General features: G+C 46.4%; 1 protein-coding gene across 1 annotated transcript in view; it reads left to right on the top strand.

The window, feature by feature from the left end:
• Positions 1-2,880: 2,880 nt before the first annotated feature.
• FGD3 (FYVE, RhoGEF and PH domain containing 3) overlaps positions 2,881-22,892 on the top strand; it is a 272,469-nt gene continuing 252,457 nt past the window's right edge. The window contains exon 1 of the mRNA XM_066596514.1: positions 2,881-2,938. Within this exon, the coding sequence (XP_066452611.1) occupies positions 2,890-2,938 (49 nt within the window). The 5' untranslated portion in view covers positions 2,881-2,889. The remainder of the gene's footprint in view (positions 2,939-22,892) is intronic.

Genomic DNA, 22,892 nt, shown 5'->3' with positions numbered 1-22,892 from the left:
TTATGGCCCTCTAAATGCAAAAACATCTGAGACTCTAGTTTAGCTATGGTGCCTAATCTGATGTAGTCTGGGACACACCCTCCTCTGCAGCCTGTACCAATGATAACTGGATAGTAATCCATTTAATGAGGCTAATCTATATGTGGATTTTCCAATGTGAATTCTGCACGCGGAATGAGCACATCAATTGGTTTTCTGTTCCACGACATGGATTTCATGCTTACGTGTAGAACACTCTGTGCCAAATGAACAAAAGTGTGCATTCTGATTAAAGTCAATGAGATGTAAAAATGATGCGTACTTCAATAAAGAGTTTGGCGTAAAATCTGCATTAAAAAAATCTGTGTGAACGGGGACAAAAGAGGATTTATGCACAATGCATGACGTGGTACCGAATAAAATCATGGGGCATTCATCTGCCCTTGGGGTTTTTTGCCTTCCTCTGGATCAACACAGGAGGATAGACAGGCTGGACTAGATGGACATTGTCTTCATTCAGCCTTACATACTATGTTAGCAATTGAGATCAGTTAGATCAGCTTCCATTAGTTCTGCAATAAACGAAACATACAATTAGGATGCGCTCACACATAGAGGAAGCAGTGTCAATCTTCTGCAGTGGAAAATCTTCACCAAAATCTGCATTGGTGTAGATTTTGACGCGGATCCGCAGCGGACTTCACCCATTCAATTAAAAGGGTGAAATCTGCTATGGATTAGTGTCAAAATCTGCGCTAAATGGTGCTGATTTTGACATGGGCTTTGGTGAGGATTTGTTGCAAATCAGCTACATGTGAGTGCGCCCTTAAAGCAGGTTATTAGATAGACTTTGTATTACACATAACCCCTTTAAGAATTGAAATGCAAAAAAACACAAGCCACATGTAATTAGAATAAGGGTGCATTCCCACGAACGTATATCGGCTCCTCATGTGCGGAGAATGTCCTCATGTTCCAAGAATTAGCCCTGCCCCCATTCCACCTCTTCCCATTGTAAATAGTGCAGGGGGGCGGAGAGGAGGCAGAGAGGGGGCGGGAGCTCAGTTCCTGCTCCTGGCTCTTCCATCCTCCCTCCCCCCTGCACATGAGAAGGACGTATATCGGCTCGGCGTGAAAACCGAGCCGATATACGTTCGTGTGAATGCACCCTAACACATAGTTTATACTAGTCTGAAATATTACTTTGAAAACAAAATACACCAATAGACTATGTAGTGCCGAGTGTATTAGCACATGCGCCCATGTGTTTTTGCCTTAAGTCCCAGAAAACCTCTTTAATTGTGAATAGTTATTACATGTAATAAGGCTGTGTTTAGACTTGATGTCTTTTGCTGCATTTTTGAACTGCAGCAAAAGGAAAAACTATTCAAAGAAACTGCACGCATTAAAAAAAACATGCATTGCTAAAAACTGCATATTTTCTAAAAAAAAACACATGTGGTTTTTCAACTTCATGTAGCACCATGGGGTCTATTTGACCCCGGACTTGTTCATTGCAGTCCTGCACTTTGAAACTGCTACCTCACAAGGGTTAATAATGCATGTAGTTTAAGAGAAAAAAGACATGCAATTTTTTACTACAATTCAAAAATGGAACAAAAACCACTAAATGTGAATGCAGTAACATGATGTTACTTGAATGAAACACGGCAATTGTATCATATTTTTTGTGATTATTGCAAATATCCCCCAATAAGTTTCTATTAAAAAATTGAAAAGAAGGCTCCAGCTTTAAACAACAACAAAAAAAAAAACGTGTAAATTGCAACATGGCATCAAATTGCAAAGTGATTATCCCATTTCATTCTACACTGCGAGGAACTCCATCCTGAGAAGAGAAAAAAAAATCACAGTACTGTATATATACATATGCATGCTATAGATCACACTCATGGCCTGCAGGCTAAACCTGGCTTGCTACATCATTGATGTGGCCTGTGAGCAGAAGGACCGTCTCTCCGCTTTTCCCGAAGGACGCAACCAGTGCTTGGCAGAGGGGGCAGCACAGGCAGTGGGTGCCATCCTGAATTCTGAGCTATGCTGCACACCTCCCAGTTCAGCAACTCACAGGTGGCTGCACAGCTCTGACAGCCCTACCCAGGCACCCTCCAAGTTAGGAAGCTCATCACAAGTAAATTGCAACACCCATGTGAAAGAGGCCTTCATGCGTAAATACGGATGAAGGAAATATCATTTATATTCACTGTATTTATGTGATCCCATTGACTTTAATGAGATATTTGTGGTCCATATTAAGCAATTTTGTTCATGTGTGTAAAATACATGTGTGAAAAATACATGCCTAAATACCCCAATGCACTTCAATGGGGATCACGATGTCTGTTTTTAATGTGTAAAAAATGCGTATGTAATACGGAGCACAAATATACCCTTTCTTTAAGGGCAACCCTAATGCTGATGTGTACCTCAGTGAAAATGAGTCTGACACCCCTGCTATAGACTGAACACCAGATGTTACTATGTGTCCCCTTTCTGGCTCACAATGTATCAGTGTTATTATTGAAACTATCGAATGTTATGACATGAGGAAATATCCTCAACAATGTAACTTTTTATCTAATAAACAATTTGGTAAACCCGACTCCCCTGTATGATGACAGCTCGCTGAGATCCCACAGTCCTCCCCTGCACTTGTGATTGGTCTCTAGGAGTGTGGGCTGGGGTTTGCCTATGACACTGTGATACAGGACAAGACTGCTCTTCACAGCTTCATCCATTGCAGCAAGCACTGTGTGCTTGTACCTAGAGGAGTCCTCTACTTCATGCACTGGTTACTTCTTTCTCAAAAGCCAAAAAAAAGGAAAGACTCAGCAAAGCAGCAACCTAACGGCACAAGCTTTACATCCCTGCAGAGGAAGGCAGGGGGCTATGAGCATGATGACTGGGAACAGACCCAATCTGCAGCCAGGGGCAGATGGTAAGTTTGAAAAACTTTTTCTTTTTTTTTTCTCCCTTTAAATCCAATATACATCTAAGCCGCTTTTAGGAAACCGGATTTGTGCTCTGTGATTTAACCTGTGTTATTCCATGTCTGTTACCGACTGATTCTAGAAATCTGCAATGAGGGGGCTATTCCCAAGGAAGCACATAGCTTTACTAACTACAGCTGTTCCACAAGGTCTTGTTAATTTGCTGTCTACACCAGGGAAATCCTTTCTTGATTCACAGCGACCATTAAATGCTGAATTGCTAATGGGAAAAGTCTGATAGAAAATCCTTTAACTTATGATTTGGGCTATTTTTGTGTTTCACTTCCCTGCCGGGCATTGCGTAGACTATTTTCATGGTGATCACAATCTCCGGGACATCTGACTTTGTATAGGGATCTAGCTGACAAATTCCTCTGTAGTAATATAAAGAGTATATTGTCCTTAAAGTCTGCAGTCTGGACTATGGAAGGAAGAAGCGAAGATCTTATTTGTCATATAAGAAACTATGGAAAACAAATGAATTACTGTTAGCTATTAATTTGTATTAACCCATTGATGCTCAGACAACAGGAAGACGATTAAGGGGGGATGTTAGATAAACCCCTTCATCATCATACGTTCAGATGTAGCAATCCTTGGCATGACTGATGCTTCGGGGTAACTCAGTTTACAGATTGCAGTGCATCGTACGTATCATAACGCGTTAAATGGCAAGTTAACGTATCTTACATACATTTATATCGCAATCCGTGTCATTATATAGAAGATGCACAATTGTAGGTATTGCAGCTATTATAAGTATAGACACCTGCTTTCCTAATTGGAGCATGCAAGTCTCTCATATGTGTTCATTTTATAATGGTTTATTGCCCCTCTAGTTGGATGCCGGGTCGTATATTATGCATACAATGCAACGTAAGGCTGTCGGATAAAGGACAGGGCTCCACACCGGAATTGTTGTAGTAATGTGATTGTGACAGGTCGCAGTGTGATATCTTGGGTTGTGTATCCATTATGGATTTTTATGACATATCATGAGTGCATGAATATACAGATGCTATCACAATAGGAAGACATCCAATGTCAAATGCAAAACGTATGCGCATGCAGTTCTACACATATGATTGTGCAGTATTGCAGAACGCTTTTATACATTTGCAGAATATCACATATGAGAGGTTACCATGAGGCCCAGTCTAAGGGCTCATTCACATTGGCGTATTGTCACCGTGTATATTCCATGGGTAATATGCGGTGAATGGAGTCAATGAAAGTCTATGGACGGACTTTCATTGTTCAATGCATACCTGCATATGGACACAGTGTATCGAAACAGAAGAAAAATAAATTGCAGCGAGCTCTATTTCTCTGTGTTCGTACGCAATGTGAGCCCTATACCTAGTACGAGCAGTGTATGATATGCTGTCCATACGCAGTTTCTATATGCATTAAAAAAGAAATAAAAGTCACACTGCGCATGTCCATGAGTGAGTGGTATGTGGCCATTCGCAGTGCCCTCGCAGCCCAGCGCGCATGGCTGGAAGACGTGTACAACAAAGACCTGCAGCATTGTACACATACGGTGTGTGAACAAGCCCTAAGCCAGAGCTCTGTGACATTCAAAGGCGTGCACACTGAATTAAAACTTTAGCTTATGTTGATGTACATGCAATGTTGTTGATCCACAGCTTCAAGTTGTAATACGGCATTTTATGACGTCTAAGGGCCCATTCACATGGGTGTATTTTTGCAGCATGCTCTATTTTTTGCAGCATGCTCTAAGTCTTTGGGAGTGTAAAAATGCAACTCACAGCAAATACAGATGTTACATGCATGTGTGCTGCAGTTTTGCACATGTTGTCAAGAGACTGAAAAAGAAAATAGTGACATCAATTGGACTGACTTTTTTTTTTAATGAATAGCGCATAGATGTAAAAATAACAGCTATGCAACAAAAATGCATGCCGCATGCACATACAAACGCAATTAAATCCGTCCCTTTTTCATGGACTGAAATTTCTTATGCCCATGTGAATGAGCCCTAAGAGTCAATAGTGCACCTTTTTGAATGGCTGTAATTTCATATGAAGATCTACAAAAGTTTTTCTGTCAATTCTATATGAATCCCAGCAGATAAAAATTGTGTTTTACGCACTGGAAACCGTATTACGGAGGTATTCCCTCTGAAAGCGTTGCTTCTAGAGGAAAACGTCTCCATAGGACTAGGACTGCACAGCGACTTGGGCCATGACACGTTGCACAACAAAAAATTGTGGCATTGTTTGCTACATTGCATCCTTATATAGGGCCAGTGACTCTGCGTACCTCCTATAACTGTACTGCGGATGACCACAGAGGCACACAGGCGGTCATGCGCAGTACAGTTTGCATTTTTTGTTTATTTGTATTTCCCTTGCTGTCGCTTCGCGATGATGCAGGTACCCCGCAGCCCATGCGTTATGTTAATTGCGTATGGGCTGCGGGTCAGATGGCTTCCTTTGACATTTCCATGGTAAAATAGAGCATGCTGCGTTTTCTTCTTATCTGCAAGTGAGAATGGAAAAGCGAAAATGCATGCCTTTCAGCGCCTGTGTTTTACCACGGATCTCCAGTGCGGACCGTGATTGCATAATCTGTAGGGGCTCAGAGTTTGGGTACCTCTCTGTGACACTTGCCTACCACTTGTGGATTGTCTTTGCATCACTGTATGTGTATTTATGTCTGAACGGGTTGGTGTTGCCCATTTTGGTGTGGTGAGTTTCTCTTCCTAACCTGCTATGTGTGACTTGTTTGGTTGGTTAGGAACGTTGGTGGCAGAGTTTTTAGGGGAGAGATGGGAGTGTAGAAATGCAGTCGGTGGAGGAGGACGCAGGAGCAGGAGGCAGAAGCACCGGTGCGATCTCATTTGTCATGGGATTCATCCCCTTCGGGGACTGGAGCTCAGAGTTCGGATCCTGTTTCAGGAATCGGCAGTGGTGATTGCAAATCTTCCCTACTTAACTACCGCAGTCCAGAGTACGAGTTGGCAGAAGCAACAAGACCATTGAGTGCTACTGAAACAGAGAGAGAAAGGTTGTAACTAGTGAATGAAAGGGCATCGTGTGTGTTCCCCTACGTGTCAGGAATAACCCCCCAGAGTTCGTCCATCAGATAACTGAGACTGAAGATGTTCATATGTCGGGTGAGAAGAGTGACTTCTATATGCAATTGTGTGGGAGATTTCGGAAAAGGAGAAATGTGCCTGAATTTCTATACCTAAGACTGTTGTAATACCTTGTTTTTGGAAAATCAAAGTTGAAAATGTGAGTAAAAGAAAACCGTGCGCCTCCGGTTTGAAAACAACTTTGACTATGGACTCTATTATTTGGTCCACGTGTTCGATCACTGGGAAGAGGCACTGGCGTCACGTGGCGAGATAAGTAATGAATTTGCTTAGCATGGTTGTTATTACTGGGCCTGTATACAGCTGGGCCGGCAGCATTTTGGGTGCATCGGGTGGAGATAGTAGAGCCACCTGTGACGCACCATCAGGTTTTCCTCGCTGTTTTTTTTCCCGGCCAAAGGACCAACCCTGCCTGCTGCAAATCTGAAATACCAATCCAGCTGTGTGACCTCAACCTAAGTAAATGCAGTCGTGTTGTGACTTGCATGTTACCATGACCCGACAAATGCAAGGAATTCTGCTGGTTTGGATTTCCTGTGATTGTTGGATAGCAGTTATGGCAACTTGCGAGTCGCAATGTGACTGCATTCACTTATATTAGCTGTGACTTAGCATTGCTTTTTTCGAGTAACAGACTACTCGTGTGAAAAGATTTTTTTTGGGGGGGGGGTGAGTGGGAGGGAGAGAGAGAGAGAGATCTCCCCCCCCTGTTCCCCTCTGCTACCCCCTGCTCCACCCGCCGTCCCCCCGAATCGTTTCGGACGAGAAGACAGTTACTCGAAAAAAGCGATGCTTGATTGAGTAATTGCTCTAAACAAGCATGCTCGCTTATCTCTAATACTGACCTATTATACATAAGTCTATGTTTACTCCAAACTATGTGCAACTCTGCCTGCGACGTCCTCCTGCAGTGAGGGCTGTTCTGCAACATTAACTTATTATATAGTACCAGAGGGTGTCATTATATTTTATGCACAAACAGCTATTCATTTTTGTAAGTGTAATGAGTGCAGACTGTACATGAAGCAGCCAGACGACTAATTACAGGCGAAACATGCAAGCAGTAATTAAAATTTGCAAAAGTGTGTAAGGAAATGCAGAAAGTACAGATTACAAATATTAATTGCAACTCTTAGAATAAATAGTCAAAACCATAGACACTAATTATATTTCATACAATAGCAAATAATTTCTAGGAATACGGAGTATCAAGGATAAGTGAGTGTCTACGTGAATATGTAACGTGGAGTTGAATGAATGGATAGCAGACCATATAGTTCAACAGACGTCTTTAGTTCTGTTTTTCACGTGTCAGTGGCGCAAGAAGCATAATGGTTGCAGTTCATTTTAAAAAGGCACAATGAACGTTGTGGTTACAGTTCAGATTACGGTATGTGGCAGAGTTAAGCTTCATGGTTGCTGATCACACATGGTGGAAAGGAAACTTGGACATTCTAGAACTCAATTCAATCTTTCAATCAGGTAACTATCATTCTACATAGGTCACTGTTGGCTTCACAGAGACTACTTGTCAGTGTTTCATTCACACCATCCTCTAAGCTAAACACATACAAATGACAGCTCTCAACATTACACATGTAAGCCGACTGCAGACTTGCCAGATGGGGTAGGAGGTTATGATTTGATCACTCCTGCAACATCATGCCGGTGCAAATCAGTTGGAGGTGCGACAGCTTTAACAAAGTCATACGGGTCATGGCTTGTGTCTTGTGGGGTCAAGCAAGGTGGCATAGGAGAAAAAAGCTAATACCATGTTACTCAAGCGTTCTTTTACAGAACATAAACTTGGAAACCATGGTATGTGAACAGTTACTGTCTGGCAGAAACAGAAGTATGGCTTATTGGTTTGGAACTGGCTTGAGCTGATTCTCATGTCATGCGTTTCTCTACTCTGTGGTCATTCAACTCTTCTGGTAGGTTTGCATGCCAAGACAAAAGTTTGGCACTCTCAATGGCTATTTTCCATGTTTCTGGCTTCGTCTCCTCTCTTATCCACTGTTTCTGCTCAGCTCAACCCACTTCGTGCAAGCACACAGCTACAGCTTGTGTCTGAACATACACTGAAGGAGGTTCCTTTGTACTCTTGGCCCTGATCTCCATAGCCATTTCTCTGCTGACCCTTACATTATTCAGTGCATAATACACTTCAACCAAACTATTTTTTGCTTCAGCCCTACATCCCCACCATAGCCCCGGCAGGCTCCCCAGAACATTTTCCTCCAAAGTTGGTAACCCTCATAGGCTGCCCTGCTTTAACAGACCAACAAGTTGTTCACTCCCACAGCTAGGACTACACAGTTGTAGTGGCCCAGAGTTAACAGGGCCCCCCCCATAAAGTATGCGTACATTTGTCTTGGGCCTATGTGTTGTCAGTGTCTTTCATGTTGCATGAATATAAGGTGTATTGCATAGCTGCAGCACTGAGTGGGTAATAGAGATGAGCGAGCACCAAAATGCTCGGGTGCTCGTTATTCGGGATGAAATTATCGCGATGCTCGAGGGTTCGTTTCGAGTAACGAACCCCATTGAAGTCAATGGGCGACCTGAGCATTTTTCTATGGGACCTATGCTCCGCTAAGGATTTCATTTGTGAAAATCTGGGCAATTCAAGAAAGTGATGGGAACGACACAGCAACGGATAGGGCAGACGAGGGGCTACATGTTGGGCTGCATCTCAAGTTCCCAGGTCCCACTATTAAGCCACAATAGCGGCAAGAGTGCCCCCCCCCCCTCCCAACAACTTTTACTTCTGAAAAGCCCTCATTAGCAATGCATACCTTAGCTAAGCACCACACTACCTCCAACAAAGCACAATCACTGCCTGCATGACACTCCGCTGCCACTTCTCCTGGGTTACATACTGCCAAACCCCCCCCCCTGCACGATGCAGTGTCCACAGCGCACACCAAAGTGTCCCTGTGCAGCCTTCAGCTGCACTCATGCCACACCACCCTCGTGTCTATTTATAAGTGCGTCTGCCATGAGGAGAAACCGCAGGCACACACTGCAAAGGGTTGGCACGGTTAGGCAGCGACCCTCTTTAAAAGGGGCGGGGCGATAGCCCACAATGCTGTACAGAAGCAATGAGAAATATAATCCTGTGCCACCACCATCAGGAGCTGCACATGTGGGCATAGCAATGGGGAACCTATGTGCCACACACTATTCATTCTGTTAAGGTGTCTGCATGCCCCAGTCAGACCGCGGTTTTTTATAAATAGTCACAGGCAGGTACAACTCCGCAATGGGAATTCCGTGTGCACCCACAGCATGGGTGGCTCCCTGGAAGCCACCGGCGGTACATAAATATATCCCATTGCATTGCCCATCACAGCTGAGGTAATGTCATGTTAAATGCAGGTGAGCTTCGGCCCACACTGCATGCCCCAGTCAGACTGGGGTTCTTTAGAAGTAGACACATGCAGTTACAACTCCCTGTGGACCCACAGCATGGGTGGCTCCCTGGAACCCACCGGCGGTACATAAATATATCCCATTGCAGTGCCCAGCACAGCTGATGTAACGTCAGCTTTAATGCAGGTGGGCAAAAAATTAATTGGATTACACTGTAGGCGAGGGCCCCAAAAAATTGGTGTACCAACAGTACTAATGTACGTCAGAAAAATTGCCCATGCCCAACCAAGAGGGCAGGTGAAACCCATTAATCGCTTTGGTTAATGTGGCTTAATTTGTAACTAGGCCTGGAGGCAGCCCAGTTAAAATAAAAATTGGTTCAGGTGCAAGTTTCAACGCTTTAATGAGCATTGAAACGTATAAAAATTGTTTACAAAAATTATATGACTGAGCCTTGTGGGCCTAAGAAAAATTGCCCGTTCGGCGTGATTACATCAAGTTTCAGGAGGAGGATGAATATTATACACAGATTGATGAAGCTAAAAGGTCCACGTTTTTGATGGTGATAGAGAACAATGCTTCCATCCGTGGGTGCAGCCTACGTATTGTTTAGGTATCGCTGCTGTCCGCTGGTGGAGAAGAGAAGTCTGGTGAAATCCAGGCTTTGTTCATCTTGATGAGTGTAAGCCTGTCGACACTGTCGGTTGACAGGCGGGTACGATTATCCGTGATGATTCCCCCAGCCGCACTAAACACCCTCTCTGACAAGACGCTAGACGCAAGACAAGCAAGCACCTCCAGGGCATACAGCGCGAGTTCAGGCCACATGTCCAGCTTCGACACCCAGTAGTTGTAGGGGGCAGAGGCGTCACGGAGGACGGTCGTGCGATCGGCTACGTACTCCCTCACCATCCTTTTACAGTGCTCCCGCCGACTTAGCCTTGACTGGGGAGCGGTGACACAGTCTTGCTGGGGAGCCAGAAAGCTGTCAAAGGTCTTAGAGAGTGTTCCCCTGCCTGTGCTGTACATGCTACCTGATCTCCGCGCCTCCCCTGCTACCTGGCCCTCGGAACTGCGCCTTCGGCCACTAGCGCTGTCAGATGGGAATTTTACCATCAGTTTGTCCGCCAGGGTCCTGTGGTATAGCATCACTCTCGAACCCCTTTCCTCTTCGGGTATGAGAATGCAAAGGTTCTCCTTATACCGTGGGTCGAGCAGTGTGCACACCCAGTAATCTGTAGCGGCCAGAATGCGTGTAACGCGAGGGTCACGAGAAAGGCATCCTAACATGAAGTCAGCCATGTGTGCCAGGGTACCTGTACGTAACACATGGCTGTCCTCACTAGGAAGATCACTTTCAGGATCCTCCTCCTCCTCCTCAGGCCATACACGCTGAAAGGATGACAGGCAAGCAGCATGGGTACCCTCAGCAGTGGGCCAAGCTGTCTCTTCCCCCTCCTCCTCATCCTCCTCATGCTCCTCCTCCTCAACGCGCTGAGATATAGACAGGAGGGTGCTCTGACTATCCAGCAACCTACTGTCTTCCCCCGCCTCTGTTTCCAAGCGCAAAGCGTCTGCCTTTATGCTTTGCAGGGAACTTCTCAAGAGGCATAGCAGAGGAATGGTGACGCTAATGATTGCAGCATCGCCGCTCACCATCTGGGTAGACTCCTCAAAGTTTCCAAGGACCTGGCAGATGTCTGCCAACCAGGCCCACTCTTCTGTAAAGAATTGAGGAGGCTGACTCCCACTGCGCCGCCCATGTTGGAGTTGGTATTCCACTATAGCTCTACGCTGCTCATAGAGCCTGGCCAACATGTGGAGCGTAGGGTTCCACTGTGTGGGCACGTCGCTCAGCAGTCGGTGCACTGGCAGATGAAACCGATGTTGCAGGGTCTGCAGGGTGGCAGCGTCCGTGTGGGACTTGCGGAAATGTGCGCAGAGCTGGCGCACCTTTCCGAGCAGGTCTGACAAGCGTGGGTAGCTTTTCAGAAAGCGCTGAACCACCAAATTAAAGACGTGGGCCAGGCATGGCACGTGCGTGAGGCTGCAGAGCTGCAGAGCCGCCACCAGGTTACGGCCATTGTCATACACGACCATGCCCGGTTGGAGGCTCAGCGGCGCAAGCCAGCGGTCGGTCTGCTCTGTCAGACCCTGCAGCAGTTCGTGGGCCGTGTGCCTCTTCTCTCCTAAGCTGAGTAGTTTCAGCACGGCCTGCTGACGCTTGCCCACCGCTGTGCTGCCGTGCCGCGCGACACCCACTGTTGGCGACGTGCTGCTGCTGCTGACACATCTTGATTGCGAGACAGAGGTTGCGTAGGAGGAGGAGGAGGGTGGTTTAGTGGAGGAAGCATACACTGCCGCAGATACCACCACCGAGCTGGGGCCCGCAATTCTGGGGGTGGGTAGGACGTGAGCGGTCCCAGGCTCTGACTCTGTCCCAGCCTCCACTAAATTCACCCAATGTGCCGTCAGGGAGATGTAGTGGCCCTGCCCGCCTGTGCTTGTCCACGTGTCCGTTGTTAAGTGGACCTTGCCAGTAACCGCGTTGGTGAGGGCGCGTACAATGTTGCGGGAGACATGGTCGTGCAGGGCTGGGACGGCACATCGGGAAAAGTAGTGGCGACTGGGAACTGAGTAGCGCGGGGCCGCCGCCGCCATCATACCTTTGAAAGCCTCCGTTTCCACAACCCTATACGGCAGCATCTCCAGACTGATAAATTTGGCTATGTGCACGTTTAACGCTTGAGCGTGCGGGTGCGTGGCGGCGTACTTGCGCTTGCGCTCCAACACTTGCGCTAGCGACGGCTGGACGGTGCGCTGAGAGACATTGGTGGATGGGGCCGAGCACAGCGGAGGTGAGGGTGTGGGTGCAGGCCAGGAGACGGTAGTGCCTGTGTCCTGAGAGGGGGGTTGGATATCAGTGGCAGGTTGGGGCACGGGGGGAGAGGCAGCGGTGCAAACCGGAGGCGGCGAACGGCCTTCGTCCCACCTTGTGGGGTGCTTGGCCGTCATATGTCTGCGCATGCTGGTGGTGGTGAGGCTGGTGGTGGTGGCTCCCCGGCTGATCTTGGCGCGACAAAGGTTGCACACCACTGTTCATCGGTCGTCTGCACTCTCAGTGAAAAACTGCCAGACCTTTGAGCACCTCGGCCTCTGCAGGGTGGCATGGCGCGAGGGGGCGCTTTGGGAAACAGTTGGTGGATTATTCGGTCTGGCCCTGCCTCTACCCCTGGCCACCGCACTGCCTCTTCCAACCTGCCCTGCTGCTGCACTTGCCTCCCCCTCTGAAGACCTGTCCTCAGTAGGCGTAGCAAACCCGGTGGGGTCAGTCACCTCATGGTCCTGCTGCTCTTCCTCCGAATCCTCTATGCGCTCCTCCCTCGGACTTACTCCAATTACTACTACCTGAGTGATAGACAACTGTGTCTCATCATCATCGTCCTCCTCACCCACTGAAAGCTCTTGAGACTGTTGCCGGAAGTCCCCAGCCTCATCCCCCGGACCCCGGGAACTTTCCAAAGGTTGGGCATCGGTCACGACAAACTCCTCCGGTGGGAGAGGAACCATTGCTGGCCATTCTGGGCAGGGGCCCGGGAACAGTTCCTGGGAGTCTGCCTGCTCCTCAGAATGTGTCATTGTAATGGAGTGAGGAGGCTGGGAGGAAGGAGGAGCAGCAGCCAGAGGATTCAGAGTTGCAGCAGTGGACGGCGCAGAACTCTCGGTGGTCGATAGATTGCTGGATGCACTTTCTGCCATCCACGACAGGACCTGCTCACACTGCTCATTTTCTAATAAAGGTCTACCGCGTGGACCCATTAATTGTGAGATGAATGTGGGGACGCCAGAAACGTGCCTCTCTCCTAATCCCGCAGCAGTCGGCTGCGATACACCTGGATCAGGAGCTCGGCCTGTGCCCATACCCTGACTTGGGCCTCCGCGTCCTCGCCCGCGTCCACGTCCTCTAGGCCTACCCCTACCCCTCAGCATGGTGTATTACCAGTAGTGCAGAAACAGAACGCTGTAATTAAATGTGCCGCTTATTGGCCTGTGGTTGGAGGCTGACTTCCCTTACGGAATGCACAGCAGAGCCAGGAAACAATTTTGCGCACGCCTGTAGTGAGACGTAGGTGCGTATGACTGACCTAGTGGAATTCACAGTGCAGAAGCAGTCAAGTGGCCAAAGGCCAGTAGTAGGCCTTAATTATTTTGCTTCTATTTTTTTAAAATGCTGAGCTGATATAGCAGACAGATACTGTAGGCAGCGTATAATATTATGTATACTCTTTCCCTCTGGCGGGATAACAGTGCTGATGTAACAGAGACAGCAGATTCAGGAAACAATTTTGCGCAAGCCTGCTGTAACACTTAGCTGCGTATTAATTAGGACTACAACCCCCAGCAGATAGATACTGTAGGCAGCGTATAATATTATGTATACTGTTTTCCTCTGGCGGGATGACAGCGCTGATGTAACAGAGACAGCAGATCCAGGAAACAATTTTGCGCAAGCCTGCTGTAACGCTTAGCTGCGTATTAATTAGGACTACAACTCCCAGCAGATAGATACTGTAGGCAGCGTATAATATTATGTATACTGTTTCCCTCTGGCGGGATGACGGCGATCAATTTTCTGGAAAAAACCCACTGCGTATATAGCCTGACTATCTCTTTCCCTGCCTCACCAGTACTGCCCCTATACTCTGTAGAATGACTGCAGACTGCGGACGCAATGCTCTGCACGGCCGATATACAAAAAAAAAAAATTGTGCAACACTGCTAAAAGCAGCCTCAACAGTACTGCACACGGTCAGATGTGGCCCTAAGAAGGACCCTTGGGGTTCTTGAAGCCTAAAATAACTCCTAACGCTCTCCCTGCACCAGCAGCAGCACTTTCCCTGAGCTATGTCAGAATGCATCTGTGGCGAGCCGCGGGAGGGGCCGATTTATATACTCGGGTGACACCTGATCTCGCCAGCCACTCACTGCAGGGGGGTGGTATAGGGCTTGAACGTCGCAGGGGGAAGTTGTAATGCCTTCCCTGTCTTTCTATTGGCCAGAAAAGCGCGCTAACGTCTCAGAGATGAAAGTGAAAGTAACTCGAACATCGCGTGGTACTCGCCTCTAGTAACGAGCATCTTGAACACGCTAATACTCGAATGAGTATCAAGCTTGGACGAGTACGTTCGCTCATCTCTAGTGGGTAACTGTCTGGTATGTGAGATGTCTAGAAAATGTATCTTGTTGTTTGTCATGTGATCGTGCTATGTATATGTGTATGCAAGGTGTTTGCAAAGAGAGTCTGTTCTGGTCTTGCAAGAGAGAGAGGAGCGTTTGGAGTTCTGCAAGTGAGCCACACAGACACCATCAGTTCTGTGTTGGCTTGAATGGAGGAGGCTGAGAGATATCCACCAACCTTCCCTGGGCCTGCTTTATCCAGGAGATGCTTACCCCTTATCCAGAAGATGTGTTACCCCTGAGAAACTGTGAGTGAAGAGAGAGAGGAACCGCCAAGTTGCTGAGTGCTTTATGTTTCCAAATGTGAGTCTTGACCTCTAGAGAGCTGAAGAGTGGCTGGGAACAGAACCCCACAGATAACCTTGGACTGTGGGTTCTTCTGTGATCCTGTGATTTCCTCCCTGTCACACCACTTTGTGTTATGCACCATTCCCTGCTGGCGTGTATCTACTGTTTTGGACTGTATATAATTTCTCAAGTAGACGAGCACTGCTGACCATTCCCTGCTTTGCTCCTTAAACGTTTCCCTGTGTGTGGACCACTTATTTTACCATCTGGATTCACCACGAAGTAAGAAACGCTGGCATCACGAGTGACAGGACTTTTAAAAGTAATGTACGTTTTGGGTTACCCCCGTGAAAGTTCCCCCAGCAGTAACTTGGACTGGTCCCGTGCTACCCCCAGGGGAGGAGATGGTAGAGCCCCATGACAAGGCCTTATCTATCCCGCTATCTGCTCGACTGTGGGCTCGATCCTCGGATGCTGCACAGTCACAGCGGAATTCATTTAACAGCTCATCATCTGTTCCCAGAGACTCCCTTAGGGCTCCTGCACACTTGCGTTTTTCTTGCACGTTTTTTTCATGCAATTGTCAATGGGACTTTTTAATGTTAAAAACGCATCGCACAAAAAATGCTAAGCACCAACTTGCAATGCTTTTTTAACATAAGAAAGTCCCATTGACAATCGCGTGAAAAAAAAATGTGCAAGAAAAACACAATAGACGTTGCTTACTAAATCCGCTGAACCCCACCCTTCCAAAGATTCATCTTCTTGCCTCAGGTGACCCTCTGTATTGCATATCCACAGGCCCTTTGTCTCACTCCCCAACCTCAGCCCATCGCCCCTGCAATGGACAAGCTACTCCAGTCTCCAGCCCACCAGGGTCAAGCCATCTATGGGCCACAGTTCAGCAAGATGCCTTTGATGAATGAGTCCAGCTCTAATGGTTCCATAAGTCAACAACGGTTTCTATTGGCATCATCTATGTTCCTATACTCCCAAAGCCACTTCCCTGTGCCCTGAATGCTAGCATATTGGCCAAGTGCCATATGTTAATACCTTCAATGGCATTGGGCTCTGATGAAGTCTGCACTGCCAAGGACAGCCACTCTTAGGGTGCCTACCCACTTGCGGTGCCGATTTTCGCGTGTGAAAAACGCGGCGTTTTTCGCACGTTTTTTGCGCGTTTTCCGCTGCATTTTTTGCGGCATTTTTTGTGGCATTTTTTGCAGCCCTCCATTGACAATCATGGGTGCATTAAGAGAAAAATAAGGAGACCTATGCAACTGACAGTTCCTATGTGAAAAAACCCCACGAAACGGAAAAAAACCCCAGATGGACAAGAACACATTCTATACTAATTGCTCTTGAGAAAAAAACGCAAAACATCACAGGAAAAAAAATTGCAAGTGGGTAGGCGCCCTTAGGGGTAAGGCATGGTGGAGCTGACCTGAGTAACAAGGTAACCTAACAGTGCAATGCAAAGCACAGCATTGCACACTTCACACAAGCACATAGCATACACCCCAGATAGTAACATCACAACACAAGCACATTATAATCTGTCACCCAGCAGCCCACTCTTCTCATAGTTCTCCTCCTGTGCTGTCACCTCTCATCTACTCATCCATGTCTTATAGAGGCTGAGCTAGAGTCTGCTGCAACCACTTCATCACTGACATGTCCCTCTGCAGCATCCTTCAAGCTATGAACTTCCACTTTGTCAGGCCTATTCTTAGAGAACAGCTCCATGCCTCCGACCTAATTCTTGTCCTCATTCAGCACAGGAAACCTCTGCATGCTGTACGTAATACAGTATATACTAGGAGCTGTTTGTATAAGGGGAGCTATATGAGATTTACCCCTTTCAAATACTAAAGAGTCAAAGGGAATGTGCACCTTCACCATAGAGACGTATTAGTTATGGTTCACTTGTTGGTTCCCCCATAGATCACTGAATGAATATTGTTCTTCCAAGTGTCCTGTCCCTTCAGCTCAGAGCTTGGAGAATTCTGCATTTCTGATCCAGAGGTGTGCTGCTAATGGCGGCAGACGAAGCAGTTTTTCTGGGGCATGGGGGCTGAATGGCCTTGCCCCCCAGTCCCACCTGATGAACCACTTAGTAGGCCCCTATTTCCAATAATCCAGCCACCAGTACAACAATCCATACAGTGCATAACCCAATTCCATCCCCCGTCTCCTGCACTTTGGCAATTATAGTGATACCTTGGGTTAAGAGTGCCTCAGCTTTTTGACTTGAGAGCAGGCTCTCTCCCAAATTTTTGCTCTGATTTAAGAGCAAAAACTTCGGTTATGAGCCTTGCTCTCAATGGGGCCGCAGCTGCTGCCGGTGGCCTTATTGAAAGCAATGGCCTGCCAGTACCCCTGCAGTGATTTTTGGGGAAGGGCTTTAAATATAAGCCGTTCCCTGAAAATCTTCCCTAGCTGTAGTAAAAAATATATACTCACCTGTCCGCCGCTGCCAGGGCTCAGGCATGTCTAGCCGCTTGTTCTCCCTACATTTTTAATCCCTGCCTGTTGAAAAGCTTCAGAGCAGTGCATAGAGAACAAGTGGCGGCTAGACGCACCTGACCCCCAGCAGACAGGTGAGTATATATTTAAGATTTTTATTTTTTTTTTACCACGGCCAGGGATGATTTTTCAGGGAAGGGCTTATATTTAAAACCCTTCCCCGAAAATCACTGCGGAGGTGCCGGTGACCTATTGCTTTCAATGGGGCAACTCCATCCCCATTGAAATCAGTGGGAGAGCTTTGTGATCCGGAATGGATTATTGGCTGTTTCATTTATTTTAATGGGGAAAATTGATTTGACTTACAAGTGTCTAGGGTTAAGAGCTCCGTCATGGAACAGATTAAAGTCTGAACCCAAGGCACCACTGTAGCGTCTTCTGAGAGCAGGAGATGAGGAGGAGTCAGGTTTAACTCTACACACAGCGAGCAGAATCCAGTTACAGTAGTGTTCAGTTAAGGAGATTGTTGTACCGATAGCTGGAGTTTAGGGAATGTGGACTGAAGGGGGAAGGAGGGCAATATTAGTTTGTGGGGCCACAAAGGGAGCACTGTTACTATTGGAGGGCACTGAGAAGGGGCATTGCAGCATGGAAAAAGTGCGCAGACACAAGTCATACCCGATAGTCTATGCTCAGATAAAGAAGCAAAGTTAAATCATAGGGGTGAAGATGTTTGAAAGTTACAGTGCCTCCCAATTCCGATCTGTCAAGAGGCATTTCTTCATCAAATTCCTGTATAGGGAATTCTATACAAATAGGAGCAGGGTTGCACTTAGAACTCATGAGACCCCATAGAATAGGCAATGTCTTCTTTGACTGTAGTCATCCATTTAAACTGCACCTAGCGTGAGTCGCACGTAGCAGAATTGTTATGGAATTTGGAATGCGCACCGAGATTCTGCAACAAAATGCATTCCAATGTATGTGAATGGGATTTTAACACGTCCCACTCATCCACAGTGAAAGAAATCCACAGTGGCATCTGGTCATGCAGACGATTTTCACTGTATTTTTCAGGCCTTGCAATACAGTGAGTGGAACCCACGGTGCAAAATCCATAACAAAATCTGCAACGAGCAACGAGCGTATGCGTTTTTTGTGGAATGAAAGTTGCTGCTTTCTTTTTTTTCCCCTGTGCTTATTGCACGCAGAACAGTACGCACTTATGCTCCCAGCCTTTGAAATGGCCATATTCTGAGTGCATAATGTGCTCTTTACCTGCTCAAATGCGCAGGAAAATAGAGTGTGCTATGTATCCTTTTGTGAAACGCAATTTCGCACACAAAATAAACGCTTGTGAATGAACCCGTTGAAATCAATGGGTTCTATTTTCCGTGTATTCTGCACACAAAAATTTTATGTGCAAATACGCCTGTGTGAATCCAGCCTCAGGCCGGAATTGCAGATTCCACGATCAGCATCCGCACGGACGATAAGCGGGCGTTCAAAGGCATGAATTTTTGCCGGTTGGCTCAGGTGCGCGGGTAGGAATTGCGGATTCCACGAGCGGAAGAAAAATTGCAGCATGCTCTGTTTTAGCCTGGACTCCGCGCAGACAGCCTTCATAGAAGTTAATAGATGCGAGTGTTCCGTCACCCGTACGCAATTAATATTGCATATGAGCAGCAGAAACTTCATAGGTAAATAATTATAAAAGCCAGAACGCCAGTTAGAGAGGAGCGAGAGATCCTTTTTCCGTGTAGACAGTACGCTGTGCATTGCATACATCTCTGTAGAGAAAACAATCTTATCCGCAATCTTCTGCAACCATTCGCAATCTCTTTCTGCGATGTATCGCAGGTCATCCGTTGCGGAAATCCATATACAGAATTGGACCCATTCGTGTGAGCCCGATCCTACTCTGCTAAATCTGCTGTGGGATTTAAATGCTGTACCCATCCTGGTTTAGCCTCTGTTGTAGAATTTTGTGTAGCCCCCTTTTACGTTTTTGCTCACTTAGATTATTTACTACAAAGCTTTTATTACATCTTATGATGGAGAAAGTGTTGATCACGCACAGATCTCTGTGGTTGGCCACTATTCTTAGTATTCCTGACCCAGCTCTAGTGTATTATGTATATTTTTGAATCTACGTCAAACCAAAAATGATGGTAATTTTGTAGTAGGGTATAGAAGTTGTAGTGGCACTAGGACCCTGGAGCCTGAGGAGGGCCAAAAAGTCCCTCTGTCCCCGTATATGGAAAGACAAGTTCTATAGATGATGGATACTACTTGGCTAGTTCTGTTTCAGATTTTGCTTTATAGCACAGAAGCTTCAAGATACTGTTGCACAGATCTACCAATGAAGATTTTCTATTTTTTTGGCACAAATTGTGCCAATAAAACTGTCTTGCATGCTTTGCACCACATTTCTGATGTGTTTTAGACACTTTGGTCAGGAATAATATTGTTTCTCCTTAAGGAGAGAACCTAGAAGGTGTGTGAAGAGACTTATAAGGCCATGCATGCTCCTCTGGGAAATATGCAAATGGAAAGATGGGACAATACCACTGCAGCGCCATCTGTTGGAAGGCAGCATTCCTGCACGTCAAAGTAAAACATTGGCTTGCAGGAATGCTGCCTCACATTAGGCGGCACATAGGGAATGGCATGGGTGACCTGTGAAAATCCATTTGCCCTCCTATTATGTCAGCATCTTGCTAATTCAAGCTTCAGCGATAGTCCAGTTCCCATGGAAAGGCTACCTAACAGCCACAGGTCCATATTACACCCTAAAGCCGCTTTCACATTTGCAAGAAAATCATGTGATTTTTGCATGTTGCGAGAGAACGCAGAATTATGAAACCCATGCTTTTCAATGACTTCATTCCCATCTGCGATGTTTCCTGTCACTCAATGTTGAAAGATTTAGACGTTTCTGCTTGCCCTATTGTTCTGCATTTTGCTATTTTCTATTGTCAATGTTTCCCTATGGAGCCTCCGATTTATCACAACGCACGACCATGCGATGTTGAGCAATGTGTTTTTAACATTAGAAGCTTCTATTGTCTATCGTGTGAGAAAATCGGAGCGACAGCGATGGAAGATTGATTTATAGTAAAAAAAATAAATAAATCGCTGATGCTGAGACATCTCCTAAACAAAAATGCGTTGTTTTTTTTTTGTTTCCGTGGTTTTTTTTTCTTTGCGATATTGTGCTCGCCAAAGTGAAGGAGCCCTAAGGTGTCTATAATTTCACATGCATTTTTTTTCTTAGATTCTCCAAAATGACGGCCTCCATCATTGCAAGCTGCAAGATAGAGCTACCGGGATCATCTCTTATAGATGTTGCTTGTAGGGAGACTATAAGTTGGCACAACCGAGCGGCATGTGGAATGCCTATAGTTCCACAGTAAAGATCTAAAACCATACCTTGTGCCATGTGCAGTTTTGTGCACATGGCATTGTGATGCTATCTTGATGTGTTTAGTGGCATCTGTCATCGAAATGTGCAGTCTGCAGTGGAAGACGAAACATTGAACGAGGCAATGCACTTCCAGAAGCCATTCCATCTCGTTCTGTATCTCTGGCTGCCGATTGTACATTTTGGCAGGAGAAGCTGCCAATGATATTGTAATTGTTTTAAAATTAAAAAAAAAAATCCACATAAAGCAATTTCATATGAAATGCACAAAATTTAAAATATATGTTGCAGATAGAATATTTTCTGGATAACGTCCACAATAGTAGACTAAATAGCAGCAAAAAGGAGATGTGATTAGGGCTCAGGCATGTGACTGCACCATTGCTCCCTATGGAGCCCTACTGTACCATATTACTCAGTTTAATATGGACGCAGTCCGTATTCTTTTTGGGATCGTGTATTTGGATCGGTAGATCTATTCTGGATTGTCCTTTTGTTGTGAAGATTGAAGTTGTAATTGAATTTTTTGCTCATACAATACAGCTGGGTTGTTGACGAACATTTGCTTTTTTTTCAACAGCTGTAGAGCAGTTAGTGGCCGCCAAACACTTGACAGATGTAAAGCACCTCCTGCCTTGGAGCTGGCACACTCGCTACGTCCATACCAGCAGCTGTGATCAGTAGGGCTGAGTGTGGCAGTGCGGGGTGGATGCTACGGCTGGTGGAAAGGAGGAAGGTCAGCATAGTTGGGCCGAACGCTACAGAAATACTTGGCACCTGAAATGCAGTACGGAACGCACAGCTGCGCTGCTGACCTGGGTCATGTGATCACATAGAGAGGCAAAAACAGTTCTTGTCTAACAACTGCCAGCAGCCGCATGGTTATACGTGACTACAGTGCAGACTGGCCGTGCAACATAATGTATGAATGCAACTGAATGGTAGGTAAATCTTATAACTGCTGTATGCAGAGGAAGCACTTGACCCAACGCAAAATCTGCAACGGAGGCCCCCGAAATACACAGTAAAGTCGCAGCCTGATGTGATACTACAAGTTCACTCTGTTTACTTTCTGAACTGTTAAACTCTTAGGCTGCTCACACACGGACGGGTCAATTGCAGAAGGGCCGCAGGTCGGACGGCTTCCATTGACTTCAATGAAAGTCATCCGTGCGGAATCCGCACTAAAATAGAACATGCTGCGATTTTATTTCTGTGGGAGGAAATCGCACTCGCTATTTTTTAAATACCGCGGATTCTACAAGTGAAATCCGGTCGTGTGAGACTGGCCTTACACAACTTTTGCATGCGTAATACGCTGTACCAATCTGCCATTAGCGCCATGTTGCTGCTCACACGAATTGTGCGAAATATGCGTCAGGAAATACAAATATTATTGAAAAAAAATCTGCATGCGGAAACCAGCGCTCCCATTACTAGTAGTGCAAATATAACACATAGAATATAATAGAATTTAATATAGAATATAATGGCACTATAGTGGTATGTATCAGTATGTAAGGGGGGTGGGGTCTTGGGTTCTCGTTTTTGTTAACGTTTGCGCAAGCACTGTACCTTTTACGGAAGGGTTCGGTTTTGGTGAGTGCGGGCTGTGAAGTACCACATTCTGGGGGAGGGGCTTAGGGCCCAAGCGGTAGCAAAGCAGCGAGATAAATCTGAATAAGGCTGCATGTCCATGGGTTAGAATTGCGATAATCCGCTGCGGGGAACGTAGTGAACGCTCTCCATAACATTGCTATGCAGAGCGCAGCTGCCCTGTTCACAAGCGTAGAATCATTGCAATTCTCCGCGGTCAGCCTATCTGTCAAATAGGCTAACAGCGGAGATCTGTCTGCCAGCTCACACTCCCGGACGGCAGTATCCCGCGGCATATCTCCGCCGCGGGATACCGCAACACCCATGGACAGGCAGCCTAAGAGAAGTGAACTTCTCTACAGAAGAAGTAGACGGTCGCTGCAATATTAGC

The sequence above is a fragment of the Eleutherodactylus coqui genome, chromosome 3, assembly GCF_035609145.1.
Source record: "Eleutherodactylus coqui strain aEleCoq1 chromosome 3, aEleCoq1.hap1, whole genome shotgun sequence".
NCBI lineage: Eukaryota > Metazoa > Chordata > Amphibia > Anura > Eleutherodactylidae > Eleutherodactylus > Eleutherodactylus coqui.
Note: the sequence above shows the minus strand (reverse complement) of the source record. Positions and strands in the feature narration are given on the sequence as shown.